The sequence below is a fragment of the Dermacentor variabilis genome, chromosome 4 (genome assembly GCF_050947875.1).
Source record: "Dermacentor variabilis isolate Ectoservices chromosome 4, ASM5094787v1, whole genome shotgun sequence".
In the NCBI taxonomy this organism is placed as follows: Eukaryota; Metazoa; Arthropoda; class Arachnida; order Ixodida; family Ixodidae; genus Dermacentor; species Dermacentor variabilis.
This window is the reverse complement of record NC_134571.1, coordinates 83,786,661-83,814,036: the sequence shown is the minus strand read 5'-3', so window position 1 is coordinate 83,814,036 and position 27,376 is coordinate 83,786,661. Positions and strand designations below refer to the sequence as shown.

Below are 27,376 nucleotides of genomic sequence, written 5' to 3'. Positions count from 1 at the left end.
CTGTTCGGGCATCCCGCGACATCACATGGAAGTTAAATTCTCTGCTACTTGCAGTTTGTGCGAGTTCCGCAAGCCAGCAAAACCAGCGCAGCACTACGCGATCAGGAATGTAGCGAAAACGAAACCTTTCGACCGCCCGCGTCGTTGTCAACGGTAATTTCAATGATTTATTTTTTCTAAAAATGAAATAGAACTGGACACGTAGCGTTTTATTTCATCTTATAATACAATACAAAGATGTTTTTTTGCAACGGGTAATTGAGTAGTAGTGACAGAATTTGACTGAGGAGTGCTTTCGTCATCGGGCAAGTGCTTGAATGCCCCGGGAGAGTCTCTAATCATGTCCTGCATTTACTTCAATCAAACGGTGACTTCAATTTCTCGATTAGTAAGGCTCTGTTCGCGTTAATATTGAGGCCTTAGAGATTCTCGAGCAGCTAATCTGTCACTTTAGCTTGACTTAGTATTTGCCTTTAGTGTCCTTTTGAGTCCTGGTGGTTGCAGAATCCAGGCAAGTTTGGCAGAATGTGTCTAAAAAGCGTAAAAAGCGGAGAAAATTTGGGAAATATGGTAACACGAGGTGCGCGGTATCCGCTACTGTGGCATAGAATTTCATGCCATAATTATATTACGAAACTTCGTGTGCTGAGGAATTTACAGAGGGACGTCGCGCGATTCACATGGCTAGAGTACACTAAAGGCTAAACCCCATTAGCGCGATTTTGTGCGCGACAGCGACGAGCGACGGGTTCGCGCGACGGATCAGGCCGTCGCTTGAACAGATCGCTAGGTCTTGTCGCGCGATCGCTCGGTTTTGCAAATCTAGAATTCGTCGCTCGTCGCCCGGAAGTGCTATGAGCGACTAGCCAATAGCGCAAAGCCGGAACTGGATGTACGTAACTCCAGTACTTCCGATTGTCGCACGGAACGAGCAAACGATTGAATTTTTATAGGTGCAAGGATAAGAACCTACTGCAAGATTTTCAGAAATATTTTATGTTGCTTTTTACAGTAAAATACATCAACTTAAGTTAATAAAGCACGCGTCACGCTAGTTTCGGCGCCTATATTGCTGCCCTCACACCGGCAACACTGGGGAGACGTCGCTCGAAGTCATCGCTCGCATGGGGTGCAACTTGTAGGCGACGAGCGAACGCGACAGCCATCTCCATCGCGTCGCCTGTCGCTGTCGCGTGCAAGATCGCTTGCATGGGGTTTATACTGTTCTGTTCTTTAACCTGGCGGTGTATGATATTCCGGCATGCCAGGAGGCGCTACAAGCGCTGGTGACGTTCGTGACGTTTGTGTTGTTTAAAAATGGCGGCAGAGTTCAGGTGAGTGCATGTGGCAGGCATGCTCTTCCTGGTATGATTTCGTTTACAGTCCTCTCTGTAATGCTTATGTTCGTGATGCAGGCTGTTACAGTCTCGGCTTCATTTGGCTCAACGCCAGGTACAAGTTTTCTTTTCTCCCCTCGTCTTCAAGCTGGAAAAATAACTGTTACACTTGTCATCCATATTACTGTATCAGGGACCGTACGAAAGATCTGATGGGAGACAGCTGAACGAGAGAAGACCAACGGCTTTAAACATAGGTGTGCATAATATGCGGAAGATCTCTAAAACTAGTGTAAATGACAAACTAACTACGTACTTTTCAGGATCTATATCGACCGCTGACGGATCAGCGCTTGTTAAGATGGGCTGCACAACAGTAGTCTGTGGTGTGAAAGCGGTAAGCGTTTGAAGTTAGATCGGCGGTTCAAAAACTGCTAAAAGGTATTCTCTTTTTCACTATTTATGTTGTTATGCGTGCCCTCTGACTTTCTTTAAAGGAACTTGCTGAACCGGCCGTCACTACTCCGAAACAAGGGTTTATCGGTAAGTCCGGCGGGGTAGCGACGCAGTCGTTTTCCGCTCACCAGTGTGCAAATTTTGATTAGATTCTTCCGCTTAACTGTAACAGCTACCCACTCCTTTTTCAATTTCCTGGCATAAAGAATGGCAGCATTTATCAAACCTCTTAAGCAGGCCTTGTTTCTTGTTGCCATCGTATTGGACCTTTATTTTCGTCTTGCCGATGCAGACCTTGTCTCTAATTTGGCTGTGCAGCATTAATGTTTCCGTCGTATCCTTGGCACGATTTTAGAGGCATTCATTATTGCTTGTGTGTAGCTCTTTTCACAACTTATGCACTAAGTCAAGTTCTATTTAAGTTAATTACCTCGATTGGAAGTGACCTGATTTTAGGGAATACTGGTTACATCTGGCCGGCACCTGCACATCTGTGCCTGCTGGAGTAAGACTCGCTATCTCATTAAGATCGACTATATTGCCGTGCAGTGCCAAATGTGGATCTGCTGCCTCTCTGTTCACCAATGTTTAAGACAGGACCTCCGAGTGAACAGGCCCAGGCTTTAAGCAAGATGATGCTCGACGTTCTGACCAGGTGATCATCATTGTCTGCCTTTTTCTCTCATGTTGGAAAGTATGCATCCAGTAACCTTTTGAAAAACATTCTGTTGCAGTTCAGAAAGCATAAACCTAGAGAAGTTGTGCATAGAAGAAGGCAAGGTACGTGTTTGATGGGCCGTTATGAGCAGACTGCACAGACCCATCTTGGTGGTAGTTGTCATTGTTCATAATGCATATCAAGCATGCAGCTCTCACATTTGTTTCGTTCATATTGAACTTCTGTTCCTTTTTTCAGCTTTCTTGGTGTCTTACTGTTGATCTGACATGTCTGGACTATGATGGAAACATGGCAGAAGCGTGCATCTTGGCTGCCACTGCTGCGCTCTGTTCATTAACGCTGCCCAAAGTGGTCACAAGCGATGGTGAAGTCAATGTGTTACTGGAAAGAGAGAAGGTAGACATTAGCGATGGTCCCCTGGCAGCCACATTTGCGGTCCTTGCAGATGATACTATTGTGGTTGACCCAACACATGAAGAAGAATGCCTTGCTGCAGAGACCTTCACAGTTGTCTTGAATGCTGATGACAACATCTGTGGCGTTCACAAACCAGGCAAGTTCTTTGTTGTGTATCATTACCATGTTAAGCCTAGTGTCTGCAGATTTTTACCAAGCAGTTTGTTGTCACACAAGGGTGGAAACATGATCTTTGTAGAAACACTTACATACACTCTACATTTATTAGCTAAAAGAATTCATTCCAGGCACCCCACACTACATTTCAAGTGTTTTACACTCGCTTATGTAGATTCCTCACGAAGAATGTAGTTAGTAAAAGAAAAAGTCCATTTGTATTCTATCATCCTCAGTGACATAATAAATGCCAGTTGTGAACTAATGAGTGCTACCGGAGCCGCATAATGCTTATGATTTGGCTTTTCAAGTACAGTAACAAACCACTTGCATGCTATTCACCGAGGGCTTGCCGCACTTAATGCCAGTGCTGAACTCACTGTTTTGTTTCCATGTTTCGCAAGTAAATTAGAGCTCTGAGGGGGTATTCTGTAAGTGTCCACCTAGTAGACATGTCCATTTTGTCTGCTGCTGAAGTTCTAATTGGCTAGGCTGGAGTACACATCAGGACACAGGTGCCCCCTGCCAATCAGCAGTTCAGCAGCAGTTGAAATTGACGTGCCCACTAGGTGGACATCAACACAATACACCCCTGAGCCTTGGCACAGCAGTACATTAGTAAACTATAGACCTTTTACTCCACCATACCCATGGGTGCTGTCATATTTGGTCATGTGACAGCGCCCGCCATCAGCAGATTCTGATCGGCATTTTCTCACTTAACAATGGCCATGGTGGCCTCAAGCAAAGCTAGGGCTGCTGCTATTTCGGCCACTACAGTGAGTGGGTAAACAATGCACAACTACAGATGCAGTGTAAGTGTACCTTTCATTTAACCGTTCCGGCTACATTTGTAATTTGTGCAAGCTTACTGGCTGAAGGCGACAGTATGCAGTAGCGTGATGTTTGCTTTTACCCTTTATATTCTAGTCCTTATAGTGGTAGATTTGAAAGGCTGTTACGACCTTGTGCCTGTTGTTAACTGTATATGCTACTTTGTTCGGGAATATACGTGTGTGTGTGCACAAAGTGCCTTTGCGACCTGCTGATGCAGCACTGATAACTTAATTTCGGAAAGATTTTCTGGTTATCTACCAGTGCAGATTAAAATGCATTTGCATATGCACATACAAAAATGTTGCAAGTAGCTAAGCAATCACTCACCTGCTGTTTGATTTGTGGCGCAGAAAGAAAACTCGCTGCGCCCGTCTAATATTTTGTGTTTGGCTTTGCTACTGTGGAAAGTGAAGTAGCTCGAGTAAGCCAGACACTTTTGCTTCGGGTGGACGTAGCATTGGCCTGCGTGTTTATCGAAGTTAAACATTCCATGATATCTTGTGCCAGCTGCATTGGCAGTACTCTGTATTGTAGCTGAAGGCGGTGTTTTAAGTCGTTGCCAGTAATCGGCTATGCAGCGCTGGCGGCCGAGCTCATGTTCGCCTTGTGGAAGGCGTGCATGACGAATGGCCGTAAACATGGCCACTCCTTGTGCATCTGAAGTGGATGCTTGCTAACAGTCTCATACCACATCGTGAAGCCTCTGATGCAATTTTTGCAATTCACGAAAGATCACATCTTCCTTCTGCTCTTCCGTATTTTACATAAATACTATCATAGTACTAAACAATCCCCAAACTCTTGGTGGATCGGCTGGCAGCGGCTGATGCCTGCTTGCTCTCCATTCAGAAGGCGCTCACTGGTGGTGTGCCTCTAGTGGCCCCTGGTGCACTGCGAGCAGACTGCTCACTCTAAAAGGTCTATGTGGTATGGTTCACAGCATATGCACAAAACTGGAAAACCACTTCAGTGTCTTTTTAATGTGCAGCCACAGGTACCTACTTCTCTGTGTGAGAAAATGGAGAGTTTCTAGACAGTTCATGCTAGCACAGCTGTTTTGCAAGCATAGTAGGCCTGAAAAAAGAAAAAAAAAATATCGATCACCCTTCCACTACTGTGAAGAGGGGTGCAAACGAAGCTCATGATCCACGGCTCTTCACTGTCGTAATGCCTCGGCTTCGCGCTTCCTCATGGCAAGGTCGGCACGTCGATGACGATCCCTTTCTTGAGTTCCCAGCAGTGTTCATGAAACACCGCCTGCTGTTCTGCTAAAGGCACGACGCGCAGCCCGCTGCCATTCCTTCAACGCAGCTTGCTCTTCGGCAGAACGAACGAAACGCGGCTTCCCCATCTGACTGCTGGGCCTGAAATGGCAGGAAACGGTGGGCGCGAGGCAAGCGAATGCGTGATCATACCCTTTCGTTCTTCCAGAGGGAGGGGACGCCTGTGATTGGCTTGCGCCTTGCACTGCATCATGCATATAAAATCCTGTATTAAAGGGCGCGTATGATGAACTGACAGTGGCTGAATCGGTTAGCATGGTGGTCTTGCAACCCAGAGGTCGGAGGTTCGAATCCGCAGCCCGACAACCAATTTTTATTTTCGCGCGGCTAGAGTGTTTTCATACTGAAACACCAACACCGACGCCAAAACAAGTGAGGCAATACAAGCTCCTATTGAAAAAGCACTGCTTCCATCTTGCTATCCAAGGATGGTGATACGGTTTTTAAATGTGAGCTGTAGGTGACTATAAATATTGTGATCCTTATGCCAGCACATTTATTCTTCAAGTGTGAGGGATTTGAGAAATGTGTAGTAGTGCTAGTGGCTGTTTTCACACACAACAACAACAACAACAAAAAAAAAGCTGCTGTAGGAAGAAAGCGATTTTCTGCAGTTTATGTAACATACCCCTCTAAATGTGTCTGTTATATTTATCCAGAGTGGAATGCAGTAAATCATCTACAATTCTCACCTCCTCACCATCATTGTAATACCTTTTGGTGATGTGGATGATAGATAAAACAACTAATAAACACAGCCACAGCAGTTTAGCAATACTCACAAGTTGGCTATTCCCACCTAGTTTCAGTGCATATTGGTGTTTTATGAACCTAGGCAGAGAATCGCTGGGCAGAAGCTTACCTTGTAGCAAGAACAACCAGTACAGTTATCGTTTCATGCAAACCAGGTACAAGATATGAGGGTTTGTAATGGGGCGGAGTGCTCATGCGGTGATCAAAAGGTACTCTTGGGTTCTTCGGAGCTCGCTTCAGCGAATACCGATGTGGACTATATGGTTGCATTCTTTCTTTTCAGGTGGCTTTGCCCTTGGCACTGACCAGATGTCCCAGCATGTGGAAATTGCAAGAAAGCTAGTGAAGGACACTCGTGATTTGCTTTCTACAGCTCTTTCTAATGTAACTGAGTGCACTGCATAGAAGCCAACCATCAAATACTAGTTTAATGTGAGAAGAAGTTGTAAGATCACGGGAAAGCAAAAAAAAGAACTTTATTTCTGTGAGAGTCAACCTTTACTGAACATTAAAAATGTACACATTCAACGACAGCAACACTCAGGAAAAAAAGCATTGCTTTGAAACTTCATGCGAGTTAAAAACTATTCTTTACACATTTTGTATGTACATATTTGGTCGCCATCACACGCACCTCTATAGGGCAGCCTGCAGGGTTTGCCCAAGAAATACGACCTTTACACAATTTGCAGTGCGGTGGCAACAAGGGAAATAGTATAAAGTGTGCGAAATCCCTTGTTACGTAAAAACAATGCATTGAGGGAAAAAGATAATGCTATATACTTCATAAAAATCTCCTTGCTTGCTGAGTGGCATGATCTGATTCTATGTACAACACTGGAAAGTGGTTTACAAAGGCAGCAACAGTGCTTTGTAACAGCAACAACACTTTCCCTGGCCATGTCTCAGTTTCGGTAGCCAAGATGAAGAATATTCAACACAACTGTCCGGCGACCTGCAGATGTTAAAATTTCCCTAAAAGTTAACTATAGAGGACCACCCTCCAAAATGCAGGAACAGACTAACAATGCACTTGGTGAACCAGTTTCGACAGCAGACATGCACTGAAACTATCTGGCTGGTTGCAAATTTTAAAAGTTTCCTAAAAGTGGATGTTAAAAAAAAAATGAAATGAGATACACAACAATGAGGACCCCCCCCCCCTCAACATGCAGGAAACTACGTGCTTGGTGACCACTCCGAAGTAGAGAAGTAGTTGCTGGAAATTTATGGTGTGCTGATGATCTATGGCATTTCTTCCGTAACATGCGAAACAGAGCAAGGCCTGGCTGCGGTTATGTTGTGCATGCAACCTAGAGGGACTCGGCAGAATTATAAAAGTACACGGCCACAGCTAAAAAAAAAAAAAAAATCATGAAACTGGCCACCTTTCATGCCTGAAAAAGAACTGAATGGGGACATGCTTACCTAAAAAATAATACAAGGTGGAGGTGGCCTGCTTGAAAAAACATCACAAATGTTATAGGCCAACTGCAACAAAATTTAGGCCACGTAGAAACCTTAGTTTCAGATGGCAATATTTTACATCTGAAATACGAGCAGCTGCATCGCTAGATAGAAGGGGGAAAAAAAAACGCCGCCAATACGAGTTGCTGGAAATGACACAAAACCCATAACACTGAGAACCAGTGTGGCTCTCCATGGCAAAATCTTCGTGATTTAGTGGCACCTGTGGTGTGCCAAAAATCTCGGAGGCCATGGTCTGGGATTTGTGTCAGACCTGCAGACCACCAAGTGCACAGGTCGGCTGCCATTTAAGGGATGTTAATAAGAAAATTGGACAACTATCAGCCCCAATGATTTTTCTAAAATTGATTCGATAGTGTGTAATTATAGCCAAAATAAAATTTTGTTGCAGTTGGCCTTTAAAAATGGCTCTCAAGGTATCGCTACGAGCAATGCTATGTTTTGCCGGATTTCTTGCGGCTGCGTTGCCTCGCAGCAGCCCCACTGCCTCCGCCAGGCTGCTGAGGAGCTGCACTGTGCGCTTGAAGCTGCAGCTGCTTTTGCAGGGCCATCTGCAGCTGCTGATTGTGCACAGCTGTTGGTCCTTCATGTAAAGAAACCATTGCATGGTCTGTAGTAACGCAAAGAATTTAGCCATTGTGTTGTACATGTTAGCTTTGGTGCACCATAGACGAATACAAAGATAACACAGTGTGCTTAACCCTTTCAGTGATTTAGCTGAGCATATGCACACCTGTGGCCTCACCCGAGATAATTTATGAACGTGGACCATCCATAAACTGATTGTGCCATCCACTTAAAAGTTTGTTAAAACTAGTACTGTTGTCACATGTGCACTTCTGATCGTGATCAAGCCAGATTGGATTTCTTGATCGCAACCAACAATAGTAACTGCTGCACAGTCCGACGATCCAGATCGAGTAATCGTTTGCTGTTCATCGGCGACTCTCAGAACTGCATGATGTATTGGCTACTGTGGCATGAAAGGATGAGGACACAGAAAGACGTGGTACACACAGGCGTTGTTTCGTCCTTTCGTGCACTATAAGCCTCACGTCATACCAACATGCCCGAAACGCTACGGTATTGGCTACAAATTCAGATTTGCAAAATATGCTTAAATTTGGACACTATATTAATTTTAAAGCTTACTATTGCTGGTAAAAATATTTTTAAACTTCTTTTTTTATTGAGCTGCCTTCACTTCTTGTTTTTGGCGTTTTCAGAATAGTGCGCTGGAAGGCGCAGATGTCAGCCTCCGATCATGATCATCCAGATCCCGAAGGATCGCGATAGCAAATGACCATGTAGCAACACCCGATCCGGATCAGCCCCAATCGCAATCAGAAGTGACGTGTGGCATTGGCATAAAGTTTTACAGTATGTTTTGTTTCATATGACCGATGGAATGACAAAGCTTATCAACCATTGCTGTTGCTCATGTTTCTCGCCTTACAACATGTTCACGGATCCTCATCTTCCATACTACAAAATAGTGACTGCAAGTTTTAAAACCCGATTAGGTCGAAACGATGAGATGTGGAGCTAGCAAACAAAAAAGGAGGAATTGCTTACAGTATGCTCTTAAGAGGAAGCTTTAGCTCGGGTGCTCCTATCTAAATACATGTAAAAGGAGAATTTGTTTTTCTTGGCAACCACTGCACCAAATTTGATGAGGTTTAGTGCATTTAAAAGAAAAACTTAAAATGTAGTGACTGTTGGTTTCGAATTTTTGAGTTAGGTTGTCAATTCTTTATTAAAAATTGGCAAAATCAAAAATTTTCAGAAAATGAAACTATCAAGTTTACAACTCTAACTCAACAACGAAAAATGATAATACAATTCTGTGAATTGCATCTATTAGTACATTAAAGCGGACAAAATTGATATGTTAGATATGAATATTAAAAAATTTAGTAATATGGAAATACAGATTTTGCAGAACCCTTGTAAACAATGTAACAAATTCATGTAAGATGCATAATGATACACCGAATTTGTCCGCTTTGAATAATCTAATGGATGCCGTTTACAGAACTGCCATATCTGTTCTTGATGCAGAGCTATGAATTCGTAAACTTCGAGGTTCTACTTTTTCAAACTTCTGAATTTTTAAAAATCTCTTTAACAAAATTCAAGCACTAAATCGAAATTCCGCTTCCAACAGTCAATAGAATTTAACTTTCTTTCTCAATTGCAGCAATTTTCATTAAAATCAGTCCAGGGGTTATTTAAAAAAAAACATTTTTGCATTTTACATTATTTGAATAGGCCGCGTCGGAATTGGGCCCGAGCTACAGCTTTCTCTTAAACGCAAGTTTCCTGGAATAGTGTAAAAATGGGCAGTTGCTGTTTATGTCCTCTATCCTCGAGTTAAATATTTAAGAGCTTTCTTCTGAAGTGCAGAAGTGCAAACAACAGGATGAAAGAAAGTGAAGTGGCGCAAGTATACTGCCTACTTCAACACCTATTAAATGTCTCTTCTACTTCGAGATCTTTCACATACTTTTTTTTAATGCGAAGGCATTATATGCCCCATTAAGTGAAAATCCGTTGGCATGACCAAAAGAAGGTACCAAAAATGGCCGCCGGCGCAAAGAGTAAAAACACGTCACAAAATGCTCGGATTGACATTGCATTTCCTAGGGAAGTTCCTGTGAACAATGTAAATTAATGCCTTTGAAAAGAAAATAGTAATAAATTTCGGTCGGGGCGAGAATTGAACCTGGGCCTCCGGGATGCGAGATGAGCACACTTCCAGTGTGTCTTCCAAGTTGACATTTCCAAATTCCCTGAGTTTTCCAGGTTTTCCCCGAGTGCCATTGCAAATTTCCCGGAGTGATGCAGAACTATGTTTTATGTCAAGAGGGACTGAAACCATATCGCCTGATGCTGTCACTCTCTAGTAATCACATGAAAACAATAAAAACGTGACTTAATCCAATTTGAATACTAAGGAGCAGTGTTTATGTTATTCAAAAAGAGAATAGAAGGCATGGGTTAGTAAAATGCACAGCAAATAAAGTGTCTTTGAAAAAAATTGCTAATGGGGTTGGACATTATCCAATACGAATGAAAAGGAGATGCATATCGAAGCAAATATTTTCGAATATGAGCTATTTCTATCAACTGATAGCAACCTCAGTGGGATAAGGCCCAAACTCTGTCGCAATTGAGATTCTCTCTCAAAAGCTCGTAAACCTCAACTGTCCTGACATACTCTCAGCCCGCGCACAACGCCCGAGTGTTGTGTTTCACTGCTTTAAAGAGTTTATTTTGGTGTGGATGAGGGACACCTGCATCTTGGCATCAGCCAAAACTTTATTTTTTGAGCTCAAGCTACTTCAAAACGGCGGCAGCAAGCTTCCATTCCCATTTATTCCTCAATGCGTTGGTCATTTCTCTTCTTGTCCACCTTCCGCCACTCGTTTGCCCCGAGGACCATTTGAAGCATCTTGGTCAGTTGCACAGTCTACGACCAATTTTTCGAACTCCCTAGGGGCCGCGAAAACGTCCGAAAAATCGGCCAGTTGGAAAAAAATAAATCCTTGTCATTTACTGCCCTTAGGGGCTCAAACCGCCATAGGCACGTTCGAAAATGCTCTGAAGGCCTGTCGGTACACATATTAGGCATATCGGTGCTCGTACTGTGACAGGAAATACTGGGTGCCTGCGCGTATAATTTAGGAATACATACTGTGTTCCGTGGCCCCTTGCTTGTTATGCTTTACTGCAATACTTTTGCGTAAGCTTCACCAAGTAACATTTCTGTAGAGAGGCGAAGCTGACTTTCAGGAACCAGCATTATGCAACGCACCATGTTTTCCAAGTTTCTAAGCCAATCGCGAGGACCACAAAGGTGGAGTCCGTGCCATTGCTGACAGCAGCTAATTCTTTCAATAAAAGACTCGGCACCCAACGGCAAGAAGCTTCATAGCGAACGTCTAAGCAGCTAGGCCTAGCGTTGCCGCAGTGGTGGCAACGGCTGCCAGCGGATCTGCGTGCGAGAGTGCCGGTTCGAGGTGGCGAAGTAATCAAAATGGCAGTGGTGGTGCCTTTGATTATTGCCGCTTCGAAACTGCGGTCACGGCAAAACGTCCGGAAATTCGGACGGCGAAGAGTTCTTGCGTCGGAAATTTCACACGTTTTTATACGTTGACTCTATGGGGTACGTGGCGGGGCTGCGAAGCCGTCCAAATTATCAGGAATGCGGAAAGTCGCTCGTTAACTGTACACTGGCAACTCCTCCTGCCGACGACAGGGCATCAAAGACGATTCATTACGATTCCTGTCTGTTACTCGATCCAGCATTACCGCGACTTTCGACCCTTTCAATAAAATTGCCGCTAATTTTCCCTGATAGAGGCCCAAATTCCCTGAGTTCTCCCTGACTTTTTCCAGACTACTCAAAATCCCTGAGAATTCCCGGTTTTCCCAGTTGGTAGACACCCTGACTTCCCCGACGCCATGGTGGCTCCACGGTTCTGGTTGACTAAACGTATGCATGCATCATTGGGCATGTGATGGCACAACCAATGGAGAGGAGGTGGTGCCACATCATGAATGTATAAAATGAGTGTATAAAATAAAAATGATTCCCAATTGAAAGCGGTTCTCTGAGTTATGAACTCCTCGCGAGCGAGCGACCGATTGAGACACTTGAGGCATTTTGATTTGGCCTAACCAAGGCACAGTTAGAATGCAGGCGAGAGCTTGTGCGGACAAGGACTGCATGGAAAAAACACTTCACCAAAGGGTCTATAACGCTTCTGCATTCCCACACATAAGCAGTCTTTCTGCAGCATTTTTTTTCATGCTCTTTAGTACCCAAGTGGTGGTGATGGGACTGTCGTTATTGCAATTATGGTTTTACTACAGAGACAGTTTAAAGCTTTACTTTCACAAAAACAGGAGACGGGTCCAAATCTGGCAGGTAGCTCAATAGGCACAGCATCAGATTTGTTGTGCGGAAGATGTAGGCTCTGCTCCCCCCGATGACACATCGCATTTTGTTCTCTTTACCTTAACTTTATCATTTCTACATTTCAGTTAAAAACCACAGGTAACTCCCTTATGCTGTTCTTGGCTTCACTGTCTGTTGGCTTCATGTGGTTGTGACTAAAAAGAGATCCCAGTCCCTTGGCTTTCGTTATTCTTCCCACCCTATGTTGTTAGGTCACATAAGGGAGAGTGTGTGCAGGTACCACACTCGATCGCCCACCACCTGGTTCCAATTTTCCTCTGCGGTACAAGAGTACATTCACATGAGTTGCTGAACACAAGGCACTTCTTCAGAAATCTGGCATTGTCCCAATCATGACTGTAAGGCTGACATTTTTTTGTAACATGTAAGATTCCCTTAGGCTTGCCAAACAAGGAAACAAATGCAATGGCCTCTTAGAGGAAGTTTTTGTCCATACAAATGTATGGGTACCAGTCAGAACCTTCAGTCGAGATCATATTGCTTAACTGAAGTCAGATTAATGGAAGTGTACAGGAGCTATAAGTGACTCACACACAACAGTGTGCAGTATGTAATGGTGACTATGAAGACGAGGGGGTGCACAGCTAGAAGTGGCACAAAATTTAAGTGATGACATCAGCAAGTCCACAAGCATAGGCTAGCAGTAGAATATACTGAGATATGCATGGCTTAGGTGCAGCTAGTGCAATGTCCTAGTGGGTATGCATTCTGACAGCAGTTAGTGCAGAATGTTGAAATATGAAGCCACAACAACGTGTTGCCTACCTGTGGCATTGTTTACAACATTGGATGCAGCTGGGGGCATCTGCCGAGGCAGTGTCCCAATCAGTGGCAGTGTCTGTTGGCCCCCAGGAACCTGAAGCAAGATGCAAGAAAGATGTCATGTTTGATGTTTGCTTTGGCATGCAACTTGTCACAGCAATTCAAGTACAAGTAGTGCAACCAATATATTGAGGGCCTCCATTCGAGAACCTCCTTTGATCTCAGTGGATTAGCTTTAATTGCAGTTGTTGCAGCGTTTGTTGCATTCTTGCTCTGACTATCTGCTGCAGTTGGGTGTGTAAAGTCTGAATATTGCAATAAGCTGTGTGAACGCACAGGCTTGGCCAGAAGTCTAGGCCAGAAGGTTGGTTCAAGCGCATCCAAATCACTTTTGCAGTGAGTGTAAAAATAACTATTTAAAAATTTATGCAAAGAGGGAGAAACGAACAAAACATGACACAATTGTGGAGTGCACTTCACGGAGTGCCAGTTGTTTGTTCGCACTATGAATGCTTCACTGGCACTAGACTCGGTATCTCATTTGCATGCCTCAATCTGCAAACTATTGTGTGGGCAACAGTTATCTCTTTGTTTAATGTTACAAAAGTCATTCAAGAACTATAAGTAATCAACAGTGATCAAATGAGATGTCTCTGGAGCCAATGTTTTAAAATTGGAACCTGTAAGAGATTTAAATTTAAGAACCAAGGCAAATGCACTGATTGCACTGTGCACCCTCAATTTCACCTCCAAACTGCCCTCTGCTTTACACGCCAAGGAAGACGCCTCTGCTACAGGTGGCACTGTTTCCTGAAGTGTTGGTGACACTGTAAAATGGGTACACGTCGGCTATAAGTCTACAGGTCTATACAGCTGAGCCTCTACACAATGGACACTGATATGACGAAGTAAATCTAAAATGTTTCCCACTGATATCTGCATGTCACGAATATTCATCCCCTTGAGGCGCTGTGTACGCAATCGTGCATGCCTAGTGCAACAAAAGCAAAAGCATGATGAAAATAATGATATTTAAAACATGTCACACACATGTTGAAAGGCTTCTTATTAGACCTGAGCTGCAAGTTTCGATAATATGTGTAAAGTGTTTCAGTAAAACGAGTTGGAAGGTAGACGGCTGGGTGTTTGGTCTTGCTGTCCATTAGTTGTCATGTAGCAGGCTCTCTTTTGTTTTTCACCGGGCACATTGTTCGAGTGTCTGGATAGGTGCTTACCAAGTTTGCCAGACATGAAATAGTCTAGCTTTCAGATCTGACGTTTTTGTAGAAAGTTCCTGCAACTTGACAAAACACACCGAATAATTTGAAATCCTTAATCCATTCTGCAGCTGTATGCCTTATATGATGCAGCTGTATGCCTTACATGATTCGAAAGGTGCAAGAAATGTCGTGAAACAAAATTTTTGATAGGCAGAATTAAATGGCACCTGAAGGGGACATGCTTGTATAATGAATGTTTATCTTTTTCTGGTCGCCGTTTTTCACCAGCTAAATTCTGTTACAATGTTATTGCTTGCCACAAGAGTGTAGAACACTGTACATATATAGAAACTTTCCTGAATGTTGTCATCAGTTCTATAGCAAAAGAGTCTTGTCTAATCAGACTGCCTGCCAACACAAATAGTGGAGTACATCTCTGAGTGCATGCGTGCGCCGGCGATTATGCTGGAATGTATCATTAGCAGTATCAATAGCTGACGCACTTGACCCGTAGATGAGATTTTCAATGACCGACGACTGTGCTCACTTGTCACTATCGTTGTTCTTTGGGCGTCACTTGTTTTTCTAGGCACAGTTTTGGCACTGCCTTGTTGTTCACTGTCAGCACAATGTGATGGTACGAAAAACGTACTCTTGCATTAGATATGACTTCCTTATAATAATGTTTGACTGCATCATTTTAGTGACAGTGACAGTGACAAGAACATTATTAGAGGGTCCTGAGGAACTTGATTGGGGGGAACTGAAGGCTCCCCAATCAAGTTGGTGGCTCCGCCCATGACGGGATAGGGAGATGGTGACTCTCTGCGACGTTGCGGGCCCTCTGGACGGCCTGTAGTTGGTTTGGGAAATCCGAGCTCTTCAGCAAGGCGTCCCACTTGGACTTGTTATGAAAGTTGGAGCCCGCATTGTACGGGCACAGCCAGAGCGTATGGTCGAAGGAGCAGCACGTGTGACTGCATTTGGAGCATGATTGCGGAAAGTTCGGGTCTATCCAACTAAGTGCTCTCGGGGTGAGATAGGATCTCCTCTGTAAAAGCCTGAAAATAACAGCCTGAGCCCTGTTCAGTTTTGGGCTGGGGGGAAAGAATTTTCTCCTGCTGTGTCTGTAATGTGACGTAATTTCGTGAAAGGTCGTAAGTTTATCTTTGAAGGGGCAATTTAGTGGTTGCTTTTACTGTTCTGGGACGAAGAACAGCCTCCCTACCTGGAGCAGAGAGACAGGTGTGGGATTGCTGCGGATGGCCTGTGGAGGGGCAGCCTTGAGTGTGGGTGCCACCAGCTGGGCTGTCAGTGTTTGTGCCCCAAGGGTGGCCACTGTCAGCGGCATGGGCAGCACACCCGATGCGGGGCTCAGCACCGTTGACACTGGGTTCACCATTCCTCCTGCAAAACAGGCCACACACAAGTGGGCAGTGTACCATATTTTTGTGAATATACTGATGTCAAGTATGACTCTTGTGATGCTCGAGAACTAGACACATATTATTACGTTATAAAGGCGGCCTGATGCTGCATACAGTAAGTAGCCATGACCAATAACTTGCAGAGACAAAAGCTGCTCTGTAAGCTTAGCAAATGCTGTAAGAAACGGTGAAGGAAATGGCAGAAAAAAGGACTATGCGACTCTGCTTCTGACAATGATATCTACACTAGCAACAAGTGAGGGGCCTTGTGATAAATACATTTACACAAGCGATTCAAACACATTCATGTCATTTACAATGCGTTGACTTGATGTCACGATGCATAAAGACCGCTCACTCAGACATTTCCTCTGAGAATTGTTAGAGGTTTATCATCTTTACACGAGGAATTTTGTTGCGTGTATAAGGTAACCTGCCTTCTCACCCTCGTACATGCTTGCAATTCCGGACTTAAGTCCTCTGTGACACTTGCACGAAGTGACGTGTCTCATCTCATCTGCCCTTTCACTGTAGTGCATAGCATTCCAACATTGGCAATGCCAAGTTCTAGTCCACTGTAAAGCATGCACAAGGTGGTGCGCCTAATTGCCTTACTGCATGTGTGCTGTGCTGTGTAACATGCTCCTACTATTCTGTTACTTCTATAGTTCAATGATTAGAACAAGTGGCTCACAACTGAACAGTCATGAGTTCAAAGCATTGCTGGGAACAGATCTTTTTTTCTCTAAAACAGTCTTTTTTTTTTATGGGGTCATTTATGACAACCTTAGCCCCATGAGTTCTCTTGCGTAACCTGTGCAATGTACCCTTCCAAGCATTACGATTTAACTGGGCCAATGCAGGCACGCTAATGGAGGCTGATTTGAAGAACATAAAATTAGTGAATATACATCATGTAAATGCACAGTCTTCTACAAATTACAGGTTGTTGTGGCCCATACCTCAAAGGATTGGTTGCGTTTCACTCGAGCCAAATATTATTGATTTATGCCAGGATTATGGGTCAACATGGTGCAGCTTTGAGAGCAACATGAGTTGGTGATGCATTATGTACATAGTACATACAACTAATGCATAATGGGAATAAAATGGCGTAACTAATAGCGACACAAGACTGTCAGACCAGTGACAAACTTGTACCATCACGCCAATCTTCTGTGCGTGTCATAGATGTGACTATACTAACCAGAAGACACAATGACAGCAGATGGTGCCATGGTTGCTACATTCGTTGTCTGAGCTACGCTCGCTGCAGACTGAATATTCTGTACAGATGAGTCCTGGATCTGCAAAGAAATCAAGTGTGGTCCTTATGTGATCAAAAATGTTTAAAATGCCCCATACTGACATATACAAGAAAGCGTCCCCTGACAATGTGATGTCGAAATATCGGTGCCCTAAATTGACAGTTAAAATATGGTGCCCAAAAATCAGCTTGCTTGAGAGATCCATGTGGCTCTTTTACTGTGACAGCAGTTACTCCTCCAATACACTTCCAATGCCGCCTACTTAAGGCAAAACTGCTGTAAGCCGGTGCAATCTCAATGGACTGCATGCAACGCTGAAAAATACAACGATGGAAACGACAATGATGGTGGCATAATGAAGATGATGGCACAATGAAGCCTGCCATTGCATTGTGAAACGGATGCAAGAAGTCCCATTTCAGGCTCTTTGCTGCTGTTGCAGTAAAACATTGCGTATGTTATCATATGCTAATTGAACAATAATACATAGATCATGGCAGTATTATGAAATGGAGGCAGAGACAGAGCGGGCCCCATCTTCAGCTTTTAGCTGCTATCACAGTAACACGTGGAGACATCAAAATGTATGAAAGGGTCCTAATTCCGTAATTGAGAAAAATGGGCACTCTTGTTTGTAACTGCAGAAAATGAGACTATGACTTGGCAAGATGAGACTATGACTTGGCACCAGAGCAAAAATTTCAGTTCCTGTGAATAAGCTCCCCTAATCTATAGTAGCTGCTAAAGGTGCTCACTGCTTATTAATTCCTTACCTTAAAAGGCAGGCTTATTACTCATTTTTCAGCTTAAAGGGGAGACACTGCTCTCTGGAGCCAAAAATTGGCCTAAATATCTTCTTGCATTCCTTTGCTCCATTGAGATTGCACAGGCTTACAGCAGTTTTGTCTTATGTAGGCGGCACTGGAAGTGTATTGGGGTAGTAGCTGCTGTCGCAGTAAAAAAGCCACATGGATCTCTCAAGCAAGGCGATTTTTTTGGCACTATATTTTAACTGTCAATTTAGGGCACTGACATTTTGACATCACATTGTCAGGGGACGCTTGATTTTGCTTGATTGAACTCCTGTATCATCGTTCATTGATACAGCTTTTGTCACAGTCACTGTGAACATGCCGTGAAATTTTATCTCAAAACAGCATTTCTGATAATGCCACAGTTTTGAAGTGATGGCATCTGTGGCTCTACTAATCCTATCACAATATTTTTTCTTTTTTTTTTAAGAAATGCAGACAAATAATGCAATCGGTCTACAATATGAACACACATTATTACAGCAACTTTTGAAAAGTAATAATTTGTCCTGGGTGTTACTATGGGTTTTTACTTTAAGAAATCTGACATGCTATAACATTGGCCTAAATCAGTCTAGAGGGTTCATTCTTGTAGCACTGAAAACTCTGATCATTCAACATCATTTTGATATCCTTCATAACAACCAGCATTTCACACAGAGCTCACCTCCAAACAAGCAAACACAATATCATAAGTTTCCCAATATTTTAAAAACTACTTGTCGCACAGGAAAATCAATTGGATATTTCAAATCACTATGTTAAAATACATAAGTAATGCAAGTTTCACCAAAATGGTGCCTGTAAATAAATAAAAAGAATTTCTTTTAAATGGGGTGCTCCCCCCCCCCCCCCTTAGACACACACACACAAGAAGCCATATGCGTGAAGCACTGAGTACATCTGAGGCACACACCTGGCCATGTAGGCTTCCAGTTGCTCCAACAAGCATACTGGATTGTGTCACAGGCACCATGGTCAGTGAAATAGGCACAGGAATAGCGGAGGACAAGTTCACGCCCGTCAGAGACATCTGCATGAAACATGAGCATTACAAACAACAAAAATTATCAGCTTGAATTTGGTTGAACATGCTTACCACCAAATGCACAGCACTTTTTTCTTTACATTGCAAATTATGACAATGATAGCGGTGGTGAGTCCTGTTTAAGTTTTGAACGGAAAAGCCCATGTACTGATTGTATGAAGTAATTAAACAAGTTCCTACATACAAAAAAATAAAATAAAAAATAAATAAAATGACACAGGGGGCTATAACGTGTTGATATATATATATATATATATATATATATATATATATATATATATATATATATATATATATATATATATATATATATATATATACACACCCGCCGTGGTTGCTCAGTGGCTATGGTGTTCGGCTGCTGAGCACGAGGGCGCGGGATCGAATCCCGGCCACGGCGGCCGCATTTCGATGGGGGCGAAATGCGAAAACACCCGTGTGCTTAGATTTAGGTGCACGTTAAAGAACCCCAGGTGGTCAAAATTTCCGGAGTCCTCCACTACGGCGTGCCTCATAATCAGAAAGTGGTTTTGGCACGTAAAACCCCAAATATTATTATTATATATATATATATATATATATATATATATATACGGGAAAATGTTGGTTATAATTTAATTAAATTGCGAGGTTTAATGTGCCAAAACGGCACAGTGGGTTATAAGGAAGCTTGTACTAGTGGACACTTTAGGTTAATTTTGACTGCCTGGAGTTTTTTAATGCTCACCCAAGCGATGGTACTTGAGAGTTTTTGTATTCCGCCCCCATCGGTTTACAGCCGCAAATCAAACCTGCGACCCTGTGCTCAGAAGTCCATGCCACAGCCATGGAGCCACCATGGCAGATAAAGGGAGAACAAAGGTTCTGATGAAAGCTCTCATTTTATGTACCTAAGATTGCAAAACTCTTTTGTTTCTGTCAGCCACTGTGGCGGCCTTGCACCAATGACTACAGCCAAAGTAAGTCAAGCAGCAGCTCTCACTTTGATGGATGCGAACACATTTGCAAATGCTATGATGCTTAAATTTAAGGTTTCGCAAGGTGTCCCACACAAGATGTGTCACTTTTCTCATGCTGTGCCTTTTGCCCAGAAAAGAAGGGTGCAAAAGGTACTTACTTTGCCCTATCAGCAATTGAACCAAGCATTTAGACATATTCGTCTTTTTCTTCCCATATTCAAATATCAATTTCAAGCATGTTTAGCCTAAAAATATGCTTTGCCAATTGCAAAGTGACGACAACACCGAAACAGGCAAGGGTGTACGATAAACCACTTATGGGGTTGTCATTTCGGGAGAATTGATTGCATAAGACAGGAGAAGCAGGAGTCGAGAAAAGTATGGATCATCTACCATCCGTGTTTATTTTCACATCCCATAGTTCTCAAGTGCATTGACAACAATTGCGTTGACATGACAGAATTTCATTCTTCAGCTGTAATGACACACAACAAAGACAAGCATGAAACCCTACACACAGCAGCTCAGCAAAAACTTTTGAGGGGACACCACAACTGTTCTTATTAGGCACAGCCCAAGCTCAAAGCTGTAGGCTGTATTGTCAAATCGTTTGTCAAGTTAGTTCCCAACCTGATTGTCTAGTTCAAGAAGAATAATGCCTCTTCATCACTGAAATTCTAAAAGCCCATAAGGGGCTCAGTAACATTCACACAGGTTGCACGAGCAAGTGTGTTGAAGCCACAGTGGTCCTTTAACATCTTTAGAGCGAATAGTACGAACATTCAGTTTACACTAAATAATACCCAGAAACACTACTGCACAAAGTAGTCCAAGAAAGCTTCTCTATGAGTACACTACTACTCTTCCCCAACTACTCATTGTGGAGTCTTTGACAGATGACAGGTAAAGCACAAATAGACATGCAGAAATCTAACTCGCACAAATCATGCTCCCTGAACATCCAAGGCTCATTTTGTTTTCATTCTGGTCGACAAATAGTTCAAGCAAGCTTCTATTCAAAAGCCAAGCTTACCAAATTATGCAGGCCCATATTCTGAGGTAAGCTGATGTTAGGAAGGCTGACCATCTCGGGTGACTGTGCTGCCAGTGCGCTTGAAATAGTGGTTGCCTGGTTTGGCTTGCTAGTAGCGTCATCAGGACACACTGCAAAGAATAAAAAGCCCATTGTCAGTTTTGAACCTGTGTTTTTCCTAGTAACGCTGAGATATCACTCGGGCATTCCCTCAATTTGTACTCAAATCCCGTGCGTTTTTGCTGGGAAGCTTTTACGTGGAAATGAACTTACGGCAGTGGTAATTGAGGGCAGCTCACCATCAACAGGCATGCCATGGTGCCATCCTGCTCATTTTTCGGGTTCAGTAAAGGGACACTAAAGTGAAAAATGATTTCTTCTGCATCAGTAGATTAACGCTCCACAACACCAAAAACACCACTCTTGCAACGATAAGACGTTTGGTAAGCCACAAAAAGCGCAAGAACAAAATACGGGTGGCGATGCCTACTTGAGTTCCCGCACTTGGGGCTGTGACGTCTTGGATTTTGATGGTATCTTCTAGGGCCTACTAATTATATATAGCGGTACAGGTTGACTACATTGTGTTCTAAAGGAACCAAATATTAAACATGGCAAGTTTCGGGAACCTTTATTCAGCCAATGCGGCCCAAATGCGAAAACATACTTTGGAATCCCTGACGTCACGCTGACGTACCGGCGCTGGGGTTTCGTCACGAAATTCAACTACTGATACTTGGACCTTCATTTTCTCATCTAATAATCAAACAATTTTTTTGAAATCACTGCCTGCAGGGTTCTCAAACAATGCTCCATTAGTCCAAACTGATTTATTGTTTCACTTTAGTGTCCCTTTAAGTGTTATGCTAGGAGCCTGCTATGTCAAAAGATGTTTAGTAGGGGTCGGTATCAATTAAAAAGTTTACTTAATTAACCAGGACTTTTTAAAGTGATACCTAATTGATTAGTTGAACTTGTAGATTTACATATGTATGTGAGCTAAGGAGAGAGGAACTCAGCAGCCCAGAGTCAATGACTGCGCTGGGCAGGCCATTTCAATGTACCCCTCTTCACCTGATGTAGCGACCTTATTAATGCAATCGAATGAATGTTTACAGAAGCAACGCTCAAAGTTGGACTTCACTTAAACGTCATTGTGCCCTGTTGTTGCTTTGTGGCCCATTGCAAATCTTAATATAATCTTTCATTACAAGGGATGGCCACTGTCAAATCAGTACCACGAACAAGAACTGCCGTACGAGGCAAGTTCAACTCGGAGCCTGTGCCTGGCCGCCGCTGCAATGAATGTGAGACAACTCGACTACATTGTGCGCTTCCATATGTCGTGAATAGCAGCCTATCTTCTCTTATGTGTGAATTGACGTGATGGGAAATAAAACATTGTCAAAATGACGCAGAGTGTGATCATTGGCTGTTGTTTTTGAATTACCGTATGCTACAGTTTCAAATCTAAGCTGATCACATCTAGCCGGCACCCTTGGCACTTGCTCGGCACTGAGCCGACAGCAGTGGGTGGTGGTGAGCTGAGTGTATAGTTGATCCAAAAGCTCTGTTGGGTGTTGCAAGGCACGTGCCGTATGAGAACCTTGTCGCTAGTGTCGAATACCTTTACAATTGCCTTCTGATCTTTGCACCTGCTCGATTATTCAAACATATAATTTGCAGCGGCCGTAAGGTTACTGTGAATAGATTTGCCTCAATGCGGCACTACACCGTGGTTAGGCCTAACAGCCAAGGCAGGCGTGGTGGTGGATGGCAAACAGTCCAGGAATGTTGCAGCTCACCTGTGATGCCGCCCAAAATCATGCGTGAGGGCTAGACTACGGACCGCAAAAGCGGCGAGAATGCTTACCAAATTTGTCTGTGCGCTGGCAGAATGTAATGGGTTAAGCTCACGCGTAGACGGAAAGCTTCAAGCTGAATTTGCACAACATAGTAGAAACTGCCGTTGTTGCGCAGTGAAGTTCACACTTCACAACATTGCAACGATGAACGACCAGTGAATGCTCCCATGTCCTCCACTACCACAAAATTTTAAGTAGACTAAAGCACCAACGTGAGCAAGGGCCTATAAACAAATTCTCTGTGCTGCGGGAGTTGTAAGAAACATTGAATTTGCATTTTTGCATGAAAATATCTGAATAACAGAACTTTGAAAATAACCTGACCTCAGACATGAATGTGTTTTCTCTTTTGCAAGTAAAGAACCAAATTTTTTTTTTTAGATTTGTCAACATCTGGCTTGTCAAGTTTTATGCAAATCCCACAGCTATACAAACCATTTGCTTTGAAATTATTTGACACTAATTACTATAAGCCTTGACTTTGCTTCGAAATAAAAATTGATATTTGCACTAGCCTACTAATGATTTCCAATATGCTTTGCTTAGCTTCATTCGATTGTTACTAATAGTCAACATGGCACCAGAGTTTGATCAAGGTTACACCAGGAGCTGTGAGAGACACTGAAGTTCCTAAAACATGCATTGAAATAGATGTCAGGCTGCGCTTCTAATTATGCTCGTTCTGAAATCTGGTGCATTAGGCAACAGCAAAGAATGCACCAAAACTACCGCTGCTTCATCGTGACGGTGGATTTTCTCACCTGTGTGACCAGGGTCTGGTTCCAGGACATTTACGTTTACCGGCTCTTTCCTGTGAAAGAAAGAAAAGTATATAAATAAATATTTGAATCTACAATCACAAAAAACGTGCAGTGCTAGGCATTTTCCACATTCAAGATACTGATGATTGAAAAGCATGTTCACTTTGCGTTCAGTTTCACCTCACACGACTGGCTTAGACCGCGCCAACGTTGTCAGCCACGCCCGTCAGTGCGGTTTAGGCCAATCGCGTGTGGTGGAACTGAACGCACGTTTCAAAGAATAATCTCCGATCACACCCCAGAATCCTACTCATTGTGACCGCACATTTTTTTAAAAATCAACCATGCACGCAGCTATTAGATACATACAACTAATTATTGCAAGAAAAATTGTCGTCCACATGACTGTAGCCATGAAGCTATGAAGGAAACCAATACCAGTCGCTCAAAAAATAAAAATAAAGAAAAGCTTTGCAGTTAAAAAATTTGTCCTGGCCAAGGGGTTTGAACCTGGGACCAAAGCCTTTTTGCAGAGGTTACTCTACCATCTGAGCTAACCAGGAGGCTAGCACGCAGCAGTGCGAGGGGAAAGTATTCAACAACTCAAAGCACGGGAGCATTAAATATGATAAATCAGTTCTGGGGAAGCCCGTGATGTGGAGAAAGGTTCATAAAAGGGTGAAATTGTAAACCATGTGATTGTAGCATGAAGCAACAGAGGAAACCCATACGGGTTTCTCAGAACGAAAGCTTTGCAGTTGAAGAAAAATTTGTTCTGGTCTGGGCATTAAACCAACTCCTTTTTGGGGCAGTCGCTCTATTGCCTGAGCTGCTAAACAGGAGGATAGCAGATCGCAGTGTGAGGGCAAATCAATCTACAACTTGGAGCACAGAGAACCTTAATTATTACATAATGCTTTCCATACAGACTGTGTAGCTGTTAGTAAAAGGTAAAGCACTCTTTTCATAACCTGTTATGCACAAGCTTTGTTTTAACCCTTTGTGGTCATCAATCGGGTCACTGTACACAGCAGTGTGTACTGCACTGCCGTGAAGCTGCACTTCAAGGCGAAATTCACATATAACCCGCACCCAGACTTCACTGTTTCCTTTTTTGCATTTTCGTAGCGAGTCATATGCACAAAAATACGGTAGATTTTTTGTCAACTGTAGCATCTCACAAACATAATGCCTTTTCGATGGGCAACCAACAAGGCCTTCTCACTCCTTGTTTGGACAACGATGTTCTGTTCTCAGCATGACAGGGTAGCGTCTATCGGTGCCGCAACGCGGGGATGCAAAGGTCAGCACTCTAAGCCGACGCCTTAGTGCTAGCTACAAAAGACGAGGAAAATAAAAATGGGCAGCGCTTGGTCGATGGGCAAGCATGGCACGGGCAGTCCTATTCTAGAAGGCTGCTACTCTAGTCCTGTGTAGACCAGTGTAGACTGAAACTGACTGCAAGCACTCAGTGTTGATCAGACTTTAACAGTAATCTATTGAAGAAGAAGTAGATGTAAAAAATAGTACAAAAGTAGTAAATTGCGAGAAAATAGTAGAATATGCTATTGTTTTTCTGGAAGACACCAAAAATCAGTAGGCCTAGGGACAAATCAGTGGTTATGGACAAATCAGATGCGTGTGAATGATGTGCAAACCTGTTCTCGGCTGTAGCTTGCAGGGGTGGCGATTCACTGGGCTGTTCTTGTGGCTTCGTGGTTGGCAAAGTTGCCAACGATTCACAGAGCTCATCCATGCCACCGTATAGGCCTTGGGTGTGGTTGACCACGGGTGGTTTGCCAGGGACGAGGTGGGTGATCTTCACAGCCTTGCGGCCCTCTTCGGTGAAAATCTCTCGGAACTGGTTCAGGTACCTAAAGTTGAAATTATGCCATCATGGCTTGTCCCAAACAACTGCACGTCATCTGTTGAGCTCTATTAACCCTTTGAGGGGCGACTTTTTTCGCCATATGCGACCGCCCAGGGTCAATTTTTTTTACTGCAGATTCCAATTCTTCTTAGGGACTTATTTCGAAAAAAATTTACCGTAATCTTTCTAGGGTGACCGTAAAGTGAGAAAAAAATATTTTGCGTTGGTATATATGCACTCTTAATTCATGAATAACAACAACAAAAAAGCAAATAAACTTATCAGAATTAAAAATTTGATGCATTTTTATGCACATAGTTCACGGCTTTCAAAATCCGCACATGAGAATAGTTTGCAAGTCTCAAATGTTCCTGCTCTGACACTAATACGTACGTCCATAGCGTAATCGAACTGCGGAGGTGTGCGCACTCAAGAAAACTGTTTTGTTGTGTGCCCATCAAAAAAAAGCAACACGTGTGACAAACTTCCGCTAATCTTCATCTTATCGCCAACCACCTAGGGCAATTAGTTTTCGCGACTCTTAAAAAAAAAAAAAAGAAGAAAAGAAACGGAAATGCATGCACAGCGGCATCCTTCCTATGCGCACCCCTGTGAGCACTAAACGAGCGAGAAACAAGCGGTAGCCCTTTGAGCAATTAGTAACGAGACAGCCATCAGTTTTGCAAGCGCAAAAAACCGAAACCGCCCGCGAAACAAAATCCAAACGGCCAGCCGCCCGCGCATGCGCCAATGCGCGAGCAGTAGTATATAGACGCACAGGAGCAAACTAGTGCTAAAACAAACCATGCAACGAAAACCAAGAGAGAGAGAGGTGCGCGAAAAAAATTCCCTGTATCCCCACATAGTGGCAGTACATGACAGAAAATAAAAAGTTAGGAAATTGGCGCGCTTTTTAAACGTACGGATGGCGCCGTAAATATATGGCATCGACCATTTTCAGACTTGTTCGCGGCGCCGTATATTTACGTCATTGACCCTCAAAGGGGTAACCGTTTGGGTGCCAGGCGTTTTTCCAAATTGCAAAATATTCAATTTCTGCCTAAGCAACACATTAGCAGCCTTTAAATTAAAATGCTTTTTATTGGTGATATGTTGCTAAGCACATCACAAGATTTTCAATCTGGAAATTCAAACAAAAATTAGGATTATGATAATGACATTAATAAGGACAATTTGTGTTCCTCAAGCAACATGGCCTTTCTATTGCTGTCATTGTCCCTTGAATTTATTTAATTTCTCGAATTTCTGCATCGTTAAAAAAAATGCATAGGCTTTTCACGCTGGTCTGCCACACTGGAAAGCGAGATACGTGAGCAATACTAATAGTAGTCAATAGGCTTTGTCATGCAATCTTGCGTACAAAAATAAAACCTAACTTAAAATTTTTGTTTAATTAACTTCTGAGTAGATGACAGAACTATGCATGTTTCACTTTTGCAATTTACTACTAATCCATGACACCACCACGAGCAGCTACGGGAATTTTAAAGTGGGACTCGCCATGCATGTTCAGTTTTTGAATCTTTTCTGGCTTATTAAGCCTTCTCTCATAGCAGGACTGCCTTTCTTAATATATTGTAGAAGTGCAATTAACACAGCTCCACTTATTTTTCTCTTTAATGTCTTTTTGAGTTAGCTGGATTCACAGCTGACCCTTTTGAAATACCAAATAGGTCAGCCTCATCGTGAGCAGAGACAAAGTAAGATAAAACAAAATGTTGGAACAGAAGGCTGGTGGCAACACCGCCCTGACATTCTCGTGCCAGTTCTGCATGACACCATGGATTTCTGACAGCATCTCCTTAGGGTTACATAATGCACTCTGAGAAAAATTTACACCCTTTGGCGTGCCCCTTCTGCCACACAACATAATCGTCATCTGCCTTGATGCATTTCCTTTCGTTAACACTGCGAGCCCGGTACTTTCCAGTAACGAACGG

At 43.1% G+C, this 27,376-nt stretch overlaps 2 protein-coding genes across 3 annotated transcripts in view; one reads left to right on the top strand and one right to left on the bottom strand.

The window, feature by feature from the left end:
- The first annotated feature begins 10 nt into the window (after window positions 1-10).
- LOC142579443 (exosome complex component RRP43-like) lies at window positions 11-6,406 on the top strand. Of its 2 annotated transcripts, none has more exons than XM_075689608.1 (9): window positions 11-153; window positions 1,416-1,452; window positions 1,531-1,594; window positions 1,661-1,734; window positions 1,835-1,880; window positions 2,343-2,448; window positions 2,528-2,573; window positions 2,710-3,025; window positions 6,202-6,406. In XM_075689608.1, the coding sequence occupies exons 1-9, from the start codon at window positions 26-28 to the stop codon at window positions 6,321-6,323; spliced, it is 939 nt and encodes a 312-aa protein (XP_075545723.1). In that variant the 5' UTR covers window positions 11-25; the 3' UTR covers window positions 6,324-6,406. The 2 variants fall into 2 exon arrangements, with proteins under 2 accessions (XP_075545723.1, XP_075545724.1); XM_075689609.1 differs by lacking the exon at window positions 11-153 and adding an exon at window positions 1,101-1,334.
- The window catches only part of Spt20 (transcription factor Spt20 homolog), a 38,391-nt gene continuing 17,391 nt past the window's right edge, over window positions 6,377-27,376 (bottom strand). The window contains exons 14-21 of the mRNA XM_075689606.1: window positions 25,204-25,419; window positions 23,546-23,595; window positions 20,920-21,050; window positions 18,796-18,912; window positions 17,007-17,106; window positions 15,601-15,779; window positions 13,156-13,246; window positions 6,377-7,989 (exon numbers count right to left, since the gene is read on the bottom strand). Of these exons, the coding sequence (XP_075545721.1) occupies window positions 7,841-7,989; window positions 13,156-13,246; window positions 15,601-15,779; window positions 17,007-17,106; window positions 18,796-18,912; window positions 20,920-21,050; window positions 23,546-23,595; window positions 25,204-25,419 (1,033 nt within the window). The 3' untranslated portion in view covers window positions 6,377-7,840. The remainder of the gene's footprint in view (window positions 7,990-13,155; window positions 13,247-15,600; window positions 15,780-17,006; window positions 17,107-18,795; window positions 18,913-20,919; window positions 21,051-23,545; window positions 23,596-25,203; window positions 25,420-27,376) is intronic.

Coding starts and splice junctions, on each gene's coding strand:
- LOC142579443 (XM_075689608.1), top strand. CDS start 26: ATGGAAGTTAAATTCTCTGCTACTTGCAGTTTGTGCGAGTTCCGCAAG. Junction 154..1,415: donor CGCCCGCGTCGTTGTCAACG/GTAATTTCAATG, acceptor TTCGTGATGCAG/GCTGTTACAGTCTCGGCTTC. Junction 1,735..1,834: donor TAGTCTGTGGTGTGAAAGCG/GTAAGCGTTTGA, acceptor CTTTCTTTAAAG/GAACTTGCTGAACCGGCCGT.